The following is a 20,916-nucleotide window of genomic DNA, read 5'->3' on the forward strand; positions in this document are numbered from 1 at the left end:
ATAAGTACAGTGTATTTCCATGAGTTGTCTTCTGATTTCTGAATGTATAAGTAGGAACAATATAGCAACTGTTGTGGTGTTATACTAACTATTCACTTTATTTTATCTGTGTACTGTTTCTCTTCCATTTCAGATTTTAAGCTTCATACGCACAGAATGTGATCCACTTGATGCTGGTTTTAGTATTAATCAACCCTATCAGGTCCATACAGTGGAATGCTTCATTGGTCCGGACAAAGAGCCAATGGCAGACAGCTGCATTTATGAGTGTGCTCGGAATAAATTACAACGCGTGGCAGTGATTAGAATCCCATTGAGGTCCAAAGCCACTTGCTGCAGCAGAAATATTATAGAAGACAAGCTTGTGTTAGGTTGTGAGGATTCTTCGCTGATTTTATACGATGCCCATCGCAGGGTGACTTTACTAGCTCAAGCTAATTTGATGCCTTCTTTGATAGAGTGGCATCCCAATGGTGCAATAATTATGGTGTGCAGCTGTCAAGGTGAAATTCAGTGTTATGACACAGCATTGTCACCACTGAAGATGCAGTTGTTAGCAGAGGACATTAAACCTGCAACCAAACTTCAGCTCAGCCAACACTTTGCTGTAACAAGCAGACTGGCCCAAATTCAGTGGACAGTTCCTCGGGTTGTTCCTCCGAGCAGTGACAGCCTCAATGTGCATGATCTCATGTTTCTGAGATTTGACAAAGGACCTGCTGGAATACTTTGTTTGAAACTAGGTGAGCTTTTTGCAACTTGATGGTCGCTTTGATTTGTACTTTTCTATTTTCTTTAGAAAAAATACAAAGTGTAAATGGTTTATGTTCTTCAGGTTATTAATTAATCTGATTAAAAATCATAGCTGTGATCCATACCTTATCTTCTAACTTATTGGCACCTCTAAATTTACATTGAGAACTATGTTCTTGCACATAATATAAAATATACTTGTAATAACCTGCAAAAATAATTCAAGATTCATTTGCGTTTGTCACAATAAATTATGTTTGAAAAATCTTCTAAGCAGTCCAGTGATGGAGTGTTTAAAATGTCTGATTCATAATGTCATGATTAGGAATTTGATTGTCAATCATTCAACAACAACAACAGCTTGCATTTATATAGCGCTTTTAACGTAGCAAAATGTCACAAGGCACTTCACACGAACGATTATCAAACAAAATTTGACACTGAGTCACATAAGGAGATATTAGGATAGGTGACCAAAAGCTTGGTCAAAGAGGTAGGTTTTAAAGAGCATCTTAAAGGAGGAGAGAGAGAGGCAGAGAGGTTTAGGGAGGGAATTCAAGAGCTTAAGACCTAAGCAGCTGAAGGCACGGCCGCCAATGATGAAACGATTAAAATCTGGGATGCGCAAGATGTCAGAATTGGAGGAGCGCAGAGATCTCGGAGGGTTGTAGGGCTGGAGGGGGTTACAGAGAAAGGGAGGGGCGAGGCCGTGGAGGGATTTGAAATTCAGTTTTCCAGTCAAGTTTTACCATTACTTTTCATGCCACGTGGAAAGTGCATTCTATGGAAATAGTGGTGTATGTGGTTTAAAGCTGGAGAAGGATATAATGATCTATTTAACCATAATGTTAGATTTTTTTTTCCCCAATTGAAAAATGTCCCATTTTTAGATTCTCCTGATATATGCATAATTTCCCTGTCAAGAATGTGGGCAATCCAAAAAAACCATAGAAGCTTACAGCAGAAGAGGAGGCCATTCGGTCCATCATGTTCGTACCGAATCTTTGCTAGAACAGTCCAAAATTCGAGAGCTGTGAGACGGTGGAATTCAGCTCCAGGATTAGTGGTTCAGGCAGGAACTGTGTCAACATTCAAGATGAGATTGGATAGGTGGATGAAAGAAAAGGGGATAAAGGGATATTGGAACAAGACAGGTAATGCAAATGGGACTATTTGCCCATGTGGTGGATAAGTATCGATAGAACCTATTAGGCCGAATGGCCTGTTTCTGTATTGCTCAGAGTGGGTATTTATTGCTGGACGTTTGTACTGCAAACCTGCAACTTATTATTGATACGAAGCACCCTATTTTGGTAGAGCCATGAGCCTTAAGATTTAAATTGAATCGATCTGCAGACTCAGTAGTTGAATCTCTAGCATCTGGTGATTTGAGACCCTAACTGCAGATTGCAGACTGCAGTGTAAACTTAATCTTCTGCAATTCGGGTCTCAAAGGGCAAAATTGAGCAGGGCTAGGGAGAAAAAAGAAATAATCATTTTTAAAATCATTCTTCAATTGGTCATCCCTTCTCGGTATAATGTTAAAATATTTTTAATAGTTCCAAAATTAACTAAATAGTTTTATGTTTATGCATCATGACATCACCATGTCAGAATGTCACCATATGAATGAATCCCCACAAACTCAGATTGGCTTTTGGCAATGCCAGTTGATTTGATCCTCCAAACTCAGTGAGCTTGGGAGTGAATCACTAGCATGTCAATGTGCTGCGTCTTTCATTACTTCTCCTAAACTAATTTTGAAAAAAGTCACCTTTTTTTATCAGTGTTCCATTTCTATCTTGCTGGAGGTTGTTGTGGGCAGCTGTATGCTGTTCTGAAGTACTCCATTAATTACACTTGCATGTTTGATCCATTTCTAGATGCTGCCCATTAGAGAAATGATAAGTCACCTGGTTACCTGTGAGGCATACTGCTTTCTCTATACACCTACAGAGCTTTTTCTGCCATCCCTAGTGGTTTGGCTCATGACTGCTTCCCAGAAATCTACAGATTTTACTTCATATTGCAAACACATTTAATTTTACTTTTATTGCCTGCAGGCTCTGAGAGGGGATTTAGAGTTCTAGCTGCTAATTGCCAGTTTGTAATTTTAATTGGACTGCTTCCCTGGGCACTGTTCTTAAATCAATTAGGCAATGAGTTGTCTGTCACTTCATTCTCCTGTGTAGGTCATTTGGAAGCTCACCACCCACAAGAGGTCAAGCACCAGATGGAGAAGTATTGACATCTACAATTAACATCTCTCACTTTGTGTCATTCCTCGTACCTTATACATTCCAAAAATGTAATGACTGAACTTTATTTCCTGACAATATTGCATTGTTACAAGTCACAAGACTTATGTGACTGGGAAAGATGGACCAGTTAGTATGTTCTTCTGCCATAGTTACAAGGTTAAAGCAGTGTGCTGATTAGTCACTCCTTAGTAAGATCAAATGAATTCTCAGCATCAATCGACTCCTAAATAATTAGCCCCTTTTGTTAGTGACCTCGCCGTTAGGAGACTGTGTGACTGACATAATTGCCTGGACTTACAGTAGTTCATTAAATGGTTTCCCTAAAATTAACATCAGTTTGAGGCCTTTTTAATAATCAAATTTGTCCTGTAAATAGTCTTACTTCAATGGTTCATTTTCTTCCTTTGACAGGTGCCATATTGAGAGGCCAGCTGGGCCCCACTGAACTCGTCCGCCAATATATTCGTTATGAACAAATCGATGAGGCTATTAATATCTTGTGCGGCATGAATTGGAATACTGTGGGCCCACAGTGCTACACTTGTCTCATTGCCATTGTGGATCACCTCCTTAAACAGAAGCTTACACCAGAAAGAGAATGTGAGATATGCATGAAATCTTAAATTAACTGCATTCTCCAGGTGTTTAATTCTGTTGTTCTTCAATCTCTCCTTGCATGTTGTATGGTTTTAGTGCATGTTGGATAGAGGTCTCTTAATTCTCATAGTGTGGTCGTGAGACTCTTTCGTGCCTATAGATCAATGTGACCTGAGTTCAACAACAGCAACAACATTTTGCATTAATATAGCGCCATTAACCTAGTAAAACGTCCTTCACAGGAGCATTATCAGACAAAAAATTGACACTGAGTCAAAGAAGGAGTCATCAGGACAGTTGACCAAAAGCTTGGTCAAAGAGGTAGGTTTTAAAAGGAATGAGAGCTGGGGGAGCAGAGAGGTTTAGGGAGGGAATTCCAGAGCTTAGAGCCTAGACAGCTGAAGGCACGGCCGCCAATGGTGGGGCGAAGGAAGTCATGGATGCACGAGTTTTTGGAGGGTTGTAGGAGATTACAGCGATAGGGAGAAACAAGGCCATGGAGGGATTTGAACATGAGGAGGAGAATTTTAAAATCGAGGTGTTGCTGGACTGGGAAACAATGTAGGCCCTTGTGCTACATACTTGCAAAGGGGTTGTGCCCAGTTGTTGCTTAATAGCAGGCTGTTCGAGATGCAGTAAGAGGTGCGTCACCGGCAGCAGCCCTCAGGTAGTTCCTGGGAGGGGGGCGGGGGGGGGGGCAAGCGTTCAGGAGGGACGGGTGCAACCGGGATAAGTGGGGGTGGGGAGGGGGGTTGGGGGGATGACTGGGAGAGAGAGGGTCTCAGGGAGAGGGAGAGGGTCAGCGACTGGGAGAGGGAGAGGGTCAGCTGAGTTTAGAATGATGTGCCCCAAACACTGAACCCACAGCCCTTTGTGAGATCTCTCGCTTTGGTTCAGGTTGGTCTGTACTGGCACCTGTAAGGCCATTTTAGCAGCCTCCGTCCTTGTATGGCAGAGTGGCCCATGAGCGCTCTGCCTGAGCTTCTCCAAGAGCTATTCGGGGCTGAAGATAAAGAAATTTTACCTTCTGCCTCTGCAGAAAGATGAACAATCCCTGCTAAAGGTTTTGGGCCTTTCAAAAGGCCTCAGCAAAACTCATGCCAGCTTTCGGCGTAAAGGGCAGAATTCCTGGGAAGGCCTCCCGATAGATCCCTTTGATGTGGAGGGGGACAGTTGGGAGATCCGTATTTCCCATCCCTGCCCCCCACCACCAGAAAATAGCTGCTGAGAAAACAAAAGTACAATCCCCAAATTCCGGCTGGTGCCAGTTGATTCACTGATTCTCAAACCTTGATTCAGGACAGAATTTTGGCCATTTGATTTTAGAAACTTTAGGTAGAACTCAGATTTTTGATCAAAGTGTTGGCTGTATTATAGCCAGCTTATCTATCTCACTAGTACATTACTTTGAGTTTTAAAAAAATCTATGCATTTACATCACTCTTTTGACACTTCAGTATCAACACCAATGTTCGTAGTTCAGATATAGCATAGCTCGGCACAGGGTGAAGTTCCCTCCACTCTGTTCCAATAATGTACCTTAATTAAGGATCATTAAAGTCAGTTTTTATTTCCAATTTAACATCTGGGTTTTGGGGGGTTTTCAGGTTTTATTTTTAGTGTTAAGGAAAGAGAAATTTAGTGGGAAAATTGGATTCCAATAAACCCAGGTAAATTGATGGAAAATCAGTTTTAATTTTGAACATCATTAAAATTTAAGAAAACAAGGAAGGGACTTGGAAAAATTGCAGCTAAACTAAATAATAACCCACAATTATTTACACTCATGGATATCACTTTTACAGGGCTCACCATCAAACTCGCACTCAACCCCCAGATAGATTGTTCTAATTCAAAGTAAAATTGAAGAACATATAATTGTGACTTTATCACTTATCTACCATTATGATGATAAGATAATAAAAATTGATGGAGATTATGCACAGGGAACAGTTGTGATCTCCCTGTTAGTAAACAATGCTTTAGATGTGTGATCTGAGTCAGTCTTTGATTTCTATTTCACACAAAGTGTAAAAGATATATGGAATAAGTCACCAACCAAGGTCATGAAGCAAATAGTTCATATGGGCTGATAAGTTTTAGCACAAAATTACTGCAGTGATTTTGATGGTTTTGTTGCAAGTTTCTTTTAAAAATTATGTTTTAACTTTACAGCACAGCTTGAAGCAAGTCTTGGTACATTTTATGCTCCTACAAGACCCTTGTCTGATACAACTGTGTTAGAGTACAGGGATCCGATCAGCCGATATGCGAGACGTTTTTTTCACCATCTACTCAGGTGAATAATAGTATCACCACCTTGTTAATTATGTACTTGGTTTTTTTTGCTTGTTGTTTTCATAAATACTGTAGAAAGAACAAGTTGAAACATAAGAGACAGACTTCACCTTTTTTTAATGTGGGTAAGGTTCAAGGTCACTTAACATTAAAGTTAATTTATTGTTTGTAGCTAACTCGCTGGTGTGTCAGAGATGCAGTAAGCTCTCAACGTTATTTAGTCACTGATCCAATTCTACGATGTGCTTGTTAAGGCTTGTTCATAGGAATTCATTACTTCCCAATTTTAGAAACTCCTGGTCAAACTTGTCCAGTTTGTTTATTTATTTCATTTATGATGACTGCAGAAAACAGATTCTTAAAAACTTTAAAGGGGAGATTCTCCACTGCTCATCCAATTGAGGCTTTTGTGCCACATTGCTGGAGTAAAGCTAACCAGCAGTGCAGTGAACTAACTGCCCCTAATTTCCTCCTGTCAACTTATTTGAATAATTATTCATAGCTGCCTGTGCAGTTTTGGCCCTGTGTAGGGCGCAAGCCTAATGGGGGAAGGGGAAAATCTGGTCAGCAAGTCCAAATTAAAGGGATATGCGCTCTTAAAGGGTAAGTGGCAGTATATGGGGAGAATTAATATTTATCAAGCTACAAAATGAATTTTGGATATTGTCAGCCTTAGCCAAGGTAGTGGAGAGGGATAAATATCAGGCATTAATGAAGTAAAAGGAAGCCTAATGTGGAGGCACAAGACAAGATTCTTTTTGGGAAGTGATGGAGTAATACAGCACCCTACCACTGTTTGATGGATGACCAGTAGACGTGCAGCCCCATGAGTTGGATTGCCCTCTTTGACAGGACATCCTCCCCAGAGGACAGTAGTGTATCATCCAGGCAGCTGGTGGTAACCAGGCTCAGTGCTAGGACCTAGGAACAGATGCATTAGAAGACTGCACACATAAAGAAATCTGACAATCATACAACAACACTTTCAATGCATATCCATACCTCAGTAGGGTACACTTTCAAGATGCAACATACAGTTCCAAATCTTGCCATGTTTGCATCTTCCAAGGCCATAACATCTCAAGCCTTTCTAAAACAACTTAGCTGCATGATTGTTCAGTGTTAGCTGCATGATGCACAGTTAATACAGGCACCCAGGTTGACGTGCATGTTTATCATTATGCGTGTACTCCTTCAACTTCCAGCATCTCCAGAATACTTTTCTGCTTGCACAACAAGGTGGCACCTTGAGAGTACCATCCCAAACTGGAGAAAGGCTTCCTTAATTAAGATTAGGTGGTAAACCACTTCTCTGACATGCCCAAGTCTCTCTGGCAGTATCTGTGGGTGCACCTACCTGAGTAACGACGGGTCTGTGCATCCCACCTCAGGTACAGGCAGACCTCCTTCTGATCATAGAATTACATCGAATGTACAGCACAGAAACAGGCCATTCGGCCCAACTGGTCTGTGCCAGTGTTTATGCTCCACGCGAGCCTCCTCCCACCCTACTTCATCTAACCCCATCAACATATCCTTCTATTCCTTTCTCCCTCATGTGTTTATCTAGCTTTCCCTTAAATGCATCCAAGCTATTCGCCTCAACCACTCCATGTGGTAGGGAGTTCCACATTCTAACCATTCTCTGAGTAAAGAAGTTTCTCCTGAATTCCCTATTGGATTTATTAGTGACCATCTTTCTTCGTGTCCAGTGCTTGGCCTCAATACCCAATTTCTCCACTGCTCCGAAGGTCTGACGTGCTTGCAGATAATCTCCCCTTAAAGACTTAATTGGTTGCAACATTAGTTTCTGCTGCACGCCTTCAGAAAAACTGAAGCTCTCTGAAGAAGGGCAGAGAGAGGTTCATCACCCTGATCTCCAAATTATTAGCCCACTATCCAAAACCCGGTGAAAATTTATGAAAAGTCTTGTAAAGCAAGACATAAATGATAAAATAATGAGAAAAAAAATACATTTTAATTGACCATAATTAACAAAAGTGAGTGATATCTCAATAATAAGAGAAAGCTGATTGGAATCCTATGACATTTATTTATTTATTAAAAATGTTTTTATTTGTATTTTTCTCACATTCCTCCTTGAGTGTTGCTCACGCTGAAACAATCACTTTTAGTCTTTATGACAGAATGTTCTAAGCTAACTTTTCCATAACTGCTATCAATGTGTTCAATTATTAGCAAAGACAAAGAAAGAACATTTATGTAGTGCTTGGGACATCCCTAAGTGTTTCAGGATCAATAAATTACTTTTGAAGTGTAATCACTTGTTTTGTAGAAAAAGACTTAATTCTAATGTGACAAGTTGGGTTCTTCTAGCAAAAATGTACAAGCACCATTGGAAATGCCTGTGTCAAATTAATTTATATCTCAGAACTGTTGGAATATAGCAATGTTGCATATTGACCCACATGTGAGTGAAGTGCATTATAGTGTGCTGATTACGATCAATCAAGTTAGCTGTTCAGAACATCCTGTCGTAAAAGCTAAAAGTCACTGTTTAAGAATGAGCAACAACTGGCAGGAATGAGCGAATATATAAATAAAAACTTTTCCATCCAATTTCACAAAAATAAAAGCTTCTTTGCTTATAACTTGCTACCGCCAGTAACATTCATGCCACATAAGTGCCAGGCAATGACATCTCCAACAAGATAGAATCTAATAACCTCCCCTTGACATTCAGTGGCATTGCCATCACTGAGTCCCCCACCATTAACATCCTGGGGATTACCATTGGCCAGAAACTCAACTGAACCAGCCACATAAATGCCATGGCTACTAGCGCAGGTCAGAGGCTGGATATTCTATGGCGAATGACTCACCTGATTCCTTAAAGCCTTTCCACCACCTACAAAACACAAGTCAGGAGTGTGATGGAATGCAGCTGCAACAACACTCAAGAAGCTCGACACCATCCAGGACAAAGCAGCCCGCTTGATCAGCAGCCCATCCCCCACCTTTAAATATCTACTCCCTCCACCACCGGCACACTATGGCTGCAGTGTTTACTATCTACAGGATGCTATCTGTACTACTATCTAAGGCTTCTTCGACAGATCTCCCAAACCCGTGACCTCTACCACCTAGAAGGACAAGGGCAGCAGGTGCATGGGAACACCATCACCTCCAAGTTCCCCCTCTGAGTCACACACCATCCTGACTTGGACATACATCGGCTGTTCCTTCATCGTTGCTGGGTCAAAATCCTGGAATTCCTTCTCTAACAGCACTGTGGAAGCACCTCCACAACACGGACTGCAGTGGTTCAAGAAGGCAGCTCACCACCACTTTCTCAAGCGCAACTAAGGATGGGCAATAAATGCTGGTCTTGCCAATGACACCCATATCCCAAGAATGAATTAAAAAGAGTGTTTGTGTGTGTGTGTGTGTGTGTGTGTATATATCTTGCACCCACACTTATTTCCTATCTACAAAACCTTACTTCCCATTGTCATGTTTTTGTCTCATTTTTTCCGTTATACATTCCTATTTCCACATATAAAATGGAAACAGCTTAGGTAAACTTGTCACACTGTACTCCCTGTCAGTGCTGGCACTGCAACACCACAGTCGCCTTCCTGGGACACTCCCACTTTTCCACTATGCATTAGAAGGGCTGGAAATTGGACTGGGACCCAGATATACTAGTCAGTTCCCTTATCCCCGTCTCTCGGAGGCCTAACAGATCTTTGGCGGATGGTATGCTCAGTAAATGCACGTGAGGACCAGCTTGGGGGCCTAAGCCAGTGAAATGGCCTGGATCCCTGAAGAAAAATGTACGCCTTCATAAATTTCCATCCCCTTTATAAAAGAGGCCAAGGGGGGCATTCTGAAGGTGTTTCCGGGGTGCCCTGGCAACTCTTCAGCCGTCACCGAAGCCTGTGGCCTCAAGGGGGTAGGCAGGCATCGGAGATGTGCCCCATGTACCACGGGCTGCTGCTCGGGCAATGCTAATGAAGGGACTTACACTGGGATTCAACCTCCTGAGGATTTCAATCCCCTTATGTCTGCACACTGTAGTCCAATTATCCCCTACCCTCCGATCCTGCTTCACCCAAAAGCTACACTTAGATTTGACTCCCTGGGGATAATGTTGACTTTTGGCCGTAGTGTAAAACGTGCGCAATTACCTCGGCCACCCGTTAAATACCTCTCCCGATTTCCGTTTCCATTGAAGTCAAAATCGGGAGAGGTGTTTACCAGTTGGCTGAGCCCATATCGCCAAAAGTCAAAATTACCTGCCTGTGTGCAATGCCACAGGACAGGAACTATCTATACTTTAAATGTTATACCAGTCTGTAGTTAACTGTGTCATGAAACTATAACTTGAGGTATCTCACTTTCTTGAATGTTGATGAAATTCTACACAGCTAGCGTTTCTAATAGTTTGCACTGCTTTGACAGGTACCAGAGGTTTGAGAAGGCTTTTCTGCTGGCGGTAGATATAGGTGCACGAGACCTGTTCATGGTGAGTCATTTCCTGTAAATTTCTCTCTGCTAGTTCCAGATCTGCTGCTATTGTCAACTTTTGTACTTTTTAAAGCAGATCAGCGTCAGACCGCAGTAGGACAGACACACTTACATATACCCAGTCTTTATGAAATTGGTCAATGGTTCTATTGAGTCCTTTTGACTTGTTGACTTTTTCTCACCATGGTCTTGGGGCTGTTGTATTTTGCAGATAACAATTCATACATTCTTCAACCTTTATCCTTTTGTGGGTTATGCATGTAGATGGCACCTTTCAGTCTAATAGGCTTAATATTTCTAATCCATTCCCTAAAGAGGTACAGCTGCAACAGCCAAAATACAGGGCTGGAGCGTGATTCGGAAACTGACAGCTCTCTGTCACTCTGGCAAACTATAAAAACGTCTGTAGATACTTTTCAAATAAGAAAGCTAACGTACAGACTCAGGCTTCAATATTTAACCCTCTTTTTTTGGTCCTCCCATTTAATTAGGTACAGAAGTAAAATTAACCTGCGCAGAAAGTCTTGTGTGTAGCCCAGCATGTGGTCCTTGTTTCCAGAGATCTTGCACCACAATGTCACAATGAGGTTGGATGGACAAAGCTGATAGCACTTTCCTAAGTCGCACAGCATGTTTCTTCTGTGCAGAAGCTTTGATTGTATATAAAGGCATGAAAAGAAAAGGCCATGTTTGGCAGGGGGGAATCGGTGCAAGTGTCTGCTGATACATAACAAAGACATTCTATAGCATTTCTGCAATTTTAGAAAAATGTTGCTGTTAACTCTACAATGTTATAATGTTCTCATGGATGGCTCAAGGAACTGACCGGTTCAGAGAGTACCATGGAATCTCTGTCAATTGTTCTTTGGTTATTTTTAAGACTGTCATTCAACAAAGTATAAAGTACTTTTGTCATTATAACTGCCTGCCCTGATGGTTTGTGAGTGGCATCCCACTTGGAAAGTAAGGCAGCATGCTGTTGGTATCGCATCGCCAACAACACACAATTTGAAAAGGTTATTTCCACATTAATTGCTAATTTATTCCGTTTATTGCCCCTTTTCTCTCTGGGAGTTCTCTTGCATCATCTGCCTTTAAATCAAAAGGATAGGCTGGAGATTTGCTGCTAAGCATCTACCATGTCACTTTAAACCTATCCACTAGCAGGCATGAAAGATTCAACCTGTGTGATTTGTGTTTTAATTTGAGCTCTTTGCCTGCGAGTAGGTTGTAATCTTTATTCTAGGGGCGTGGTTGAAATTAGGAACTTGCTGTGTAGGTAATTATAAGTCCAACCTGCGGCCCAATATATTGCTGTCCAGTGCTTCCACCTCGTGAAAAATGTAAAATGATTGTCTGTTTAGGGAGCATTATGTTATTATAAAAATGTATTTTATTTCATGGCAGGGGCAATGTTATGATAGTTTATGCCACCAGTGGTGGTATGGTGTCTATGGAAGAGTTGACAGTCGGGACAGAGATCAGACTTGCTGGATCTCCTCTATGACACACTGCCTGATTACTTTCAGCAAGTAGGACTTGAAGGCAGGAAACTTATGCCAAAAATACAGGAACTTCATTACACTCATAATTCAAATGGAGGCACACTTAATTTCCTGTCTTTGCTGGGATTACTCTATGCCATAAACTTGTCTAAAGAACCGATTCTCTATAAATGCACTTCACAAGAGAGGGCTGTGACCAAGTTATACTACAGGCTGCAAGCTGACCTCCAGCTAAACTGCCACAGGCACTGCCAGTGGCCATCAAGGTCACTATAGCCCTCAATATTTATGCCTCGGAATCGTTCCTGGGTGCCACAGGGTTATCAGTCACATAAATCAGCAGCATACAGATATAAAGCAGGTAACTGATGCATTGTTTGAAAGACCAAACCAGTTCATTCCCTGTGGACAACCAGCAGCAGCATGAGAAAGTTCTTCATTTTTGCCAGGTGACAGGATTCCCAGAGTCCAGGGGGTAATTGCTGGCATCTTTGTACTAATACCCACAGTCTACTTGAACCACAAAGGCTGCCATTCCCTGTAATTGCAGCTCTTTTGTGACAGAGAATAAAGCAGGTCAAGGTGTGGTTCCCCAGGAACAATCATGATGCTTTTATCATGAGGCAGTCAATGAGACCTCAGTTATTTAAGTCTGCCAGAAGAATGCAAAGCTGGCTGCTATGTAACCAAGTCTACCTTTTGCAGCCATGGTTCATGGACCTCTCACGCAGCTGAAAATACCAGTGGAGCACAAGTACAATGAGATAAACACAGCCACAAAAATTATAATAGAACAATAACCACCATTTACGTAGCACCTTTAACGTAGAAAAACATCCCAAAGTGCTTCACAAAGTCATTATCAGACAAAAATAGACATCAAGCCAAAGAAGGAGATATTGGGATTCGTGATCATAGTTTAATCAAAGGGATGTGTTTGAAGGAGGGTGTTAAAAGAGGTGAGGGAGGTGGGAGGGCAGAAGGGTCCCTGCCCTTTGTACACACCGCCCGTCGCTACTACCGATTGGATGGTTTAAAAAAAGTGTACAAAATTATGAGGGGCATAGATAGGATGGATACTAAGGAGCTTTTTCCCTTCGTTGAGGGTTCTATAACAAGGGGGCATAGATTCAAGGTAAAAGGCGGGAGGTTTAGAGGGCATTTGAGAAAGAACTTTTTCACCCAGAGGGTGGTTGGAGTCTGGAACTCACTGCCTGAGAGGGTTGTGGAGGCAGGAACCCTCACAACATTCAAGAAGCATTTGGATGAGCACTTGAAATGCCATAGCATACAAGGCTACGGACCAAATGCTGGAATATGGGATTAGATTAGACTGGGCTTGATGGCCGGCGCGGACACGATGGGCCGAAGGGCCTCTATCCGTGCTGTATAACTCTATGACTCTATGAGGGAGAGCATGGTGCCTAGATAGCTGAAATGAAAGATGCATGACTGGGTGACAGGAAGGGGAAGAGACAGAAGAGACTGACCCGAGAGGGGCTAAGAGAAAAAAAGGGTGGAAGTAGAAGTAATGGGCTCTGATCCGGAGCGGCAGCCAAAATGCGCTTGTGAATGGACACAGAGGAAATTTAGATTACACATGCGTGGTAGAGATTAGGAAAGCCATGTGCTGGATGTATACAGAGGATAGGGAGGATACTTTATAAGAGAATACAAAGTTAAAAGTCTGAAGTCCAGTGATGAGATGTTGATTTGTAGACATGGTGGAAACAATGTCCAGGTTTGAATGCTGTTGTGGCGAGGGAATGAATCCAGGAGCTGTATGAGGGGCAGAGTATTAGCGGGCACATTGCTGGAGGTTGTCCAGTAGAAACAGAGCTGAGGAGGATTGGAGAGTTGACCATGAGCCAGAAGAGGTTGATCCAGGGGTCCAGCGGGAGCACGGCGTGGCCTCCCATGTTAGCAGTGTACACCAGCACATCCAGTATATCAGCAGAGGAATGAGGAGCCAGGGAGCATGAAAGGCGAGGTCAGTGCTGAAGATGGAGCTGGTCCGAACAGCTGTTATTGGATGAAGAGCACACAAAATCCGGAGCAGCAATAGGAGCTTGACGAGTCCGTTAAACCCAGTCCAGCGAAAAGCGATGGATGAATTCTGAAGGATGCGGAGTCAGCGGCCACAGGAAACAAGCGGAAAGCAGCAAAGCGGAGATCATTCAGCAGCAAGGGAGCAGACTCCAGAGCAAAATAGTCCAGCGCCATCCTGCAGCCCGTAATGGATGTATTTGCATCATGCAACATTCAGAGGGGAATCCCTTTATGGACGTAACCAAAGGAAGAGTTACTGGTCTAAGCTGCTGGTGCAGAGCAACCATGCATAGTAAGATAGCTCAAAGGGCAGAAAACATATTGCATCATGCATCAAAAGCAAAATACTGCAGATGCTGGAAATCTGAAATAAAAACAGAAAATGCTGGAGAAGCTCAGCAAGTGAGGCAGCATCTGTGGAGAGAGAAACAGAGTTAACGTTTCAGGTCAAAGACCTTTCATCAGAACTGGAAGATGTTAAAAGAGTTAAAGTTTTTGAGCAAGTACAGAGCCGGGGGAGGGAGGGGAGGAAAGAACAAAAGAGAAGGTCTGTGATAGGATAGAGGGCAAGAGTGATTAAATGACAAAAGGGATGATGGTGCAAGGCAAGGAAGGTGGTAATGGGACAGGTTAAGAAACAAAAGATTGGTCAGGAGTAGCTGTAAATGGCAGCAGCAGAACCATTACCAGCACTAGCTATCCGATAAAATGGGAGCAGTGGTTATGATCCGAAGTTATTGAAATCAGTGCTGAGTCCGGAAGGTTGTAAAGTGCCTAAACGAAAGATGAGGTGCTGTTCCTCAAGCTTACATTGAGCTTCATTGGAACAGTGTAAGAGGCTGAGGACAGAGAGGTCAGAGTGGGAGTGGGTCGGGTAATTAAAATGGCAAGCGACCAGCAGGTCAGGGTCACGCTTGCAGACGGAGCGGAGGTGCTCAGCAAAGCGATCACCCAATCTGTGTTTGGTATCTGCAATGTAGAGGACACCACATTGTGAGCAGCGGATACAGTATAACTAAATTGAAAGAAGTATAAGTACACCACTGTTTCACCTGGAAGAAGTGTTTGGGGCCCTGGACGGTGGGAAGGGAGGAGGTGAAGGGGCAAACATAGAAACATAGAAAATAGGAGCAGGAGTAGGCCATTTGGCCCTTCGAGCCAGCTCCCCGCCATTCAATGGCTGATCGTCTATCTCAATACCATATTCCCGCTCTCTCCCCATACCCCAGATGTTGCATCTCCTGCCCTCGCACGGGAAGGTGCCGTAGGGAGGAGAGCGGGTGTTGGGGGTGATGGAAAAGGGTGTCGCGGAGAGAACGGTTCCTTTGGAATGCTGAAAGCGGAGGGGAGGAGGTGGTGTGTTGAGTGGTGGGATCGCCCTGGAGGTGGCGGAAATGGCGGAGGATGATACGTTGAATGTGGAGGCTGGTGGGATGGAAGATGAGGACCAGGAGGACCTTATCATGGTTCTGGGAGGGAAGGGAAGGGGTTAAGGGCAGAAATGTGGGAAATAGGACGGACACGGTCGAGGGCCCTGTCAACTACAGTGGTCGGGAATCCTCGGTTGAGGATAAAGGAAGACATATTGGAAGCACTGATGTGGAAGGTGGTATCTTCAGAACAAATGCTACAGAGACTGAGAGACTGGGAAAATGGAATAGAGCCCTTACAGGAAGTGGGGTGGGAGGAAGTGTAATCAAGGTAGCTGTGGGAGTCAGTGGGCTTATAATAGATATTGGTTGACAGCCTATCCCCAGAAATGGAGATAGGGAAGTTGAGGAAGGGAAAGGAAGGGAAGAGTTGGAGATGGACCATGAGCAGGTGAGGGAAGGGTGGAAATTAGAAGCAAAGTTGACACAATTTTCCAGTTCGGGGTGAGAACAGGAAACGGCACCAATACAGTCATCAATGTACCAGAAAAAGAAGAGGGGGAAGGGACCTGAGTAGGACTGGAACAAGAAATGTTCCACATCTCCCACAAAAAGGCAGACCCATACGGGTTCCCAAAGCAACACTTTTTTTATTTGGAGGAAGTGAGTGGAGTCAAAGGAAAGGCTGTTCAATGTAAGAACAAGTTCAGCCAGGCAGAGGAGGAGGGTGGTGGTGGATTGGGACTGGTTGGACCTCCATTCAAGGAAGAAGGGGAGGGCCCGCAGGCTGTCCTGGTGGGGGATGGAGGTGTAGAGGGACTGGACGTCATGCATACTTTGCATAGCTAGTTAATATAGGCACTGGTGGATAGTCCTATCTTGGATGACCTGGTGAGGTCTCTAAACATCTTATGCATTTGCAGTTGCTGCTCTGGGTAACCAGCACTTCCACTGCTTACGCCATGTAGATGCCCAAGACAACCTACTTGAAGAACAAAAGGACGAGGACCTGCTGTTTGACTAAGGTTGCTGAGTGGCTTTGGTTGCCTGCTATTCATTGAAGTAGCAAGCATTTTGAGCTTGACAAATATTAACACTTTTGACGCATTTGTATATTTGTTATATTTAATGTAAGACGTTTCACCTTACATTAAGATTCAATTGGCTTCTGTTCTTTTGGTCTTGCTCAAATTGTATTGGAAAGTAGCCAAACAAACCAACACTATTGATTAGCAAACTAAGCTAGATGGTGACCTGGCTTGCCATCTCCTGCCAAACACTTTGCTGCTCTCCTGTATGAATGGTGGCCTACAGTAACAAAGAAAGTCAGTATCGGCACTGTGCCCGCGGCACTGCCCAGTGCAGCAGTATCAACTTTGTGCCCACGGCATCACCCAATGCAGCAATATCGGCACTGTGCTCATGGCATCGCCTAATGCAGCAATATCGGCACTGTGCCCGTGGCATTGCCCGACACAGCAATATCGGCACTGTGCCCGTGGCATTGCCCGACACAGCAATATTGGCACTGTGCCCGTGGCACTGCCCAACACAGCAATCAGGTGACTCGAACCACTTTCCAGTTTGGGCCTCATTAACATTTTTTCGGCGAACTGCGAGCACCAAATAGGCTACTCCGCTGCAGCTCGCCAGTTGAGGCGCAAAATCAGCTAATTACTGCATGCAGCTGGCCGGCAGGTAAAGCCTGTTGGCGGAGAGGATGCAGATGCCTGGAAGGGGGGGGGGTGCAGGTGAGAATGGGCTGGCAGTGAGCCAAAAGATTCTTGTGGGGTCCAGAGGACCTGTTCCTCCTGGCCCCACAAAAATCTTTTTGAAAACCCCACAATCCTAACCTTTTGAAGAAGCCTTCAACCTCTCAATGCCTGGGGAAAGTGGGACTGGCCTTCACCATGCGACCACCCCCTTCCCCCGCTCCCCCCAACACCCGGCACCCCCTCTCCCCCAACACCCAGCACCTTGCAAATTTCAATGGGCTCAGCAAGCAATTAGGAATACAAATGGTATTTTGGCCTTTATTGCAAGGGGGTGGGAGTACAAGAGTAAGGAAGTTTTGCTGCAATTGTACAGGGCTTTGGTGAGACCTCACGTGGGGTACTGTGTACAGTTGTGATCTCCTTATCTATGGAAGGATATATTTGCCTTAGAGGTGGTGCAACGAAGATTCAATAGATTGATTCCTGGGATGAGAGGGTTGTCCTATGAGGAGAGATTGAGTAGAATGGGCCTATACTCTGGAGTTTAGAAGAATAAGAGATGATCTCATTGAAACATAAAATTCTGAGAGGGCTTGACAGGGTAGATGCTGAGAGGCTGTTTCCCCTGGCTGGAGAGTCTAGAACTAGGGGTCATAGTCTCAGGATAAGGGGTCAGCCATTTAGGACTGAGATGAGGAAAAATTTCTTCACTGGGGGTTGTGAATCTTTGGAATTCTCTACCCCAGAGGGCTGTGGATTCTGAGTTGTTGAGTATATTCAAGACTGAGATCGATAGATTTTTGGACACTAAACAATCAAGGGATATGGGGATCAGGTGGGAAAGTGGAGTTGAGGTAGAAGTTCAGCCATGATCTTATTGAATGATGGAGCAGGCTCGAGGGGCCATATGGCCTACTCCTCCTCCTATTTCTTGTGTTCTTATGCACACAGGCCGCAAGGTGAACATTGGTATCATCTGCACCATATCATTTTTCTGTGCCTTAAAACTAAATTAACCATTGGAGGATAATTGTGATTGCAGCCTTTACCTAAGGAGCTTGTAATACCTGGGATAACGTTCCCAAATGTGATGTTTCTGAGCCCTCCTTCCTAAACTTGCACTATTTTAGAAAACCGCAATTTCAAAATATGTCTTGCCTGTGTGGTTTATAACCAAAAATAATAAATAGGCTAATGTGTTTGCGTTTAACTGATCTGTTTACTATTTTGTTTTGAATTCTAAAGGACATTTATTACGTGGCTTTGGATAAGGGTGAAATGGCATTGGCTGAAGTGGCTAAGAAAAAAGCTAACGAGATTGATGCAGAATCAATAACAGCTGAAGTTGGTAAGAGCTCATTGTTAATTCTGTCTAAAAGATAAAGCATTTTTATTTAGATCAGTCTTGCTTCAATGCCTCAAACGTAGGCCCAGCAACATTGATTTGAATTGGCACCTGATTGACTTGAAGATTCTTGGAAAAGATTTATCTGAATTAAATTTGATGTCTTAAAAGTTAAGTGTTTTATAGCTGTAGCTAAACATGTGCACAGTATGTATTGTGAAGGTCTATAAATATTGTTGTAGTACTTCATTTCTAGTGGAAAAGTTGTGTTCCACTCACAGCTATGCAATCCTACTCACAGTATTCACTATTATTACATCATAGAATATCAGTAAAATGATTGTGATGGGAAACATATTTGTTAGCTCAAAGCTACAAAATATCCTCAAAGAGTCGGATGATACACTGTATTGTAACATGTCCCCGTGAAGCCCCAAAGGCAACCATTCTTTGCAGTCCCAACAGAACTAGAGAGGCCTCCTTGTAATGGGGTCTGTCTTCCTACCTCTCAACCTGACTCGAGGGTCTGTCTGCTTCTTCTGTCTTCCCTCCTCAAGGTTTCACTACATGTCCTTTCACCTCCCCCCCCCACCACCATCTCGACATATTCTGTTAGAAGATAAAAGGGGGCAAGTTTCAACTTCAGTGGGGACGGAAAACTGGTGGTATGGGATTGGTTGCCTGCTTTATACCCTGCCTGATTTTCCATTGACTTCAATTGACAGGAAAATCAGGCGCAGTGTATAATGGGCGCTCGATCCCACAACCACCAGCCTTACACCACCGACTAGAAACTATTCTCAACTAGCAAACAAATCCCATACTTCCAGTTTACAGAGAGGGTACCACTAAAAATTCAGGAAACTCAAAGAAAAGATAGACTTTCTTGTAACGTGCTCCCAAATAACGCTCAAAACCCATGTGCAATGTCAAGAGAAATGGGTGGCAATCGTTTACTTTCATTTTGCACCTAAACAGCATTTCACAAGAACTTCCTCGATAGCTTTTCTGGCATCTGCACCTGTTTGTGCCTGAAAAGTGCACAACAATGAAAAGTACGTGCAGAAGGATGTTGGAGGACTCGGCAAACAATTTCCTCTACTAGCACCAGCTGCAAATTAGGGGTAGATTGTCCCCCATAAAAACCTTTCCTGCCTCTTGAGCTGCCATTTGGGTGTTTTGGGGCTTAAAGTGACATTGGTATTTGTCAAGAAAGGGCTTTAGCTTGGCTTTTTGAATTTAAAAAATTGTTGTTGCTTCAGAACTTGTTGTTGAATACTGCTAGTCGCTTACATTTAGTAATGGAGCCGGTGATCAGTACTGTACCACCCCTCCATCCTTTGCAATGTGTCTTTTCTTGGGGGCAGATGAGCAGAAACAACCACAAGTGCCCTTGACAGCAGCAGAAAAAATTTGCCTGGTCCAGTTGTGAGCCACCAATAACTGAACAAAATTCCTCCCTCCCCTGACAATACAACCATTGCATGCTACCTTGAATAAAAAGAAAAGCCTCACAGTCAAACTAGCACCCTCCTCTTATTGCTGCACCATTATTCTTCACACCCTCTTTTTCCTCCACCTACTGATTGTCACTGTGGTGCTGCTCATTTACCAGTGGCCTCCAAGGTAGACAACGGCATCTATTCAAGAGAAATTTCTAGTGAACCTGTAGAAATCCTAATTTATTCTCTCCCTTTATAGGAGCCCGATTGCGGATTTATTTCGTATCTATATGAGAGGAGTACTTCCTAGATATTCAGAAGGGTCGTGTTGGATCATGCCCAAATTCTAAAGGCTGCAGCCTCTTCACAACTCCTGACCCTCTTGGCACAGCCATCTCATAAATACTTCAATCGAAACTACAGCACAGAAACAGGCCATTCGGCCCAACTGGTCTATGCCGGCATTTATGCTCCACATGAGCCTCCTCCCTCCCTACTTCATCTAACCCTATCAGGGTACCCTTCTATTTCTTTCTCCCTCATGTGCTTATCCAGCTTCCCCTTAATACATCTATGCTATTTGCCTCAACTACCCCTTGTAGTAGCGAGTTCCACATTCTTACCACTCTCTGGGTAAAGAAGTTTCTCCTGAATTCCCTATTGGATCTATTAGTGACTATCTTATATTTATGACCTCTAGTTTTGGATTCCCCCACAAGTGGAAGCATTTTCCCTACGTCTATCCTATCAAACCCTTGCATTATCTTAAATTCCTCTATCAGGTCACCCCTCAGCCTTCTCTTTTCATGTGAAAAGAGTCCCAGCCTGTTCAGCCTTTCCTGATAAGGATATCCTCTCAGTTCTGGTATCATCAAGTACTACTTCTGTAGTATAAAAAATAGACCAGCACTAACAGACATGTGTCTATAACAATCACCATCTTGTTTAACACTCATAACAGATGAATCTCCCCTTGGCTTGGGTATGCTAGCACAATGGCAGTTCAACAGATGGATGTTAGTGGCTGGGTCATAGCTGTGGAGAAGTCAATTTCCTAGATGGTCCCAGCTAAAAAAGGTAGAAAGCCAAC

The 20,916-nt window shown here is 43.4% G+C and overlaps 1 protein-coding gene across 1 annotated transcript in view; it reads left to right on the top strand.

Moving 5' to 3' along the window:
- Window positions 1-20,916, top strand: part of wdpcp (WD repeat containing planar cell polarity effector) — a 122,798-nt gene that overhangs the window by 60,812 nt on the left and 41,070 nt on the right. Inside the window, exons 10-14 of the mRNA XM_067989526.1 lie at window positions 134-743; window positions 3,426-3,614; window positions 5,787-5,910; window positions 10,335-10,398; window positions 18,285-18,387. Of these exons, the coding sequence (XP_067845627.1) occupies window positions 134-743; window positions 3,426-3,614; window positions 5,787-5,910; window positions 10,335-10,398; window positions 18,285-18,387 (1,090 nt within the window). The remainder of the gene's footprint in view (window positions 1-133; window positions 744-3,425; window positions 3,615-5,786; window positions 5,911-10,334; window positions 10,399-18,284; window positions 18,388-20,916) is intronic.

The sequence above is a fragment of the Heptranchias perlo genome, chromosome 8 (assembly GCF_035084215.1).
Source record: "Heptranchias perlo isolate sHepPer1 chromosome 8, sHepPer1.hap1, whole genome shotgun sequence".
NCBI lineage: Eukaryota > Metazoa > Chordata > Chondrichthyes > Hexanchiformes > Hexanchidae > Heptranchias > Heptranchias perlo.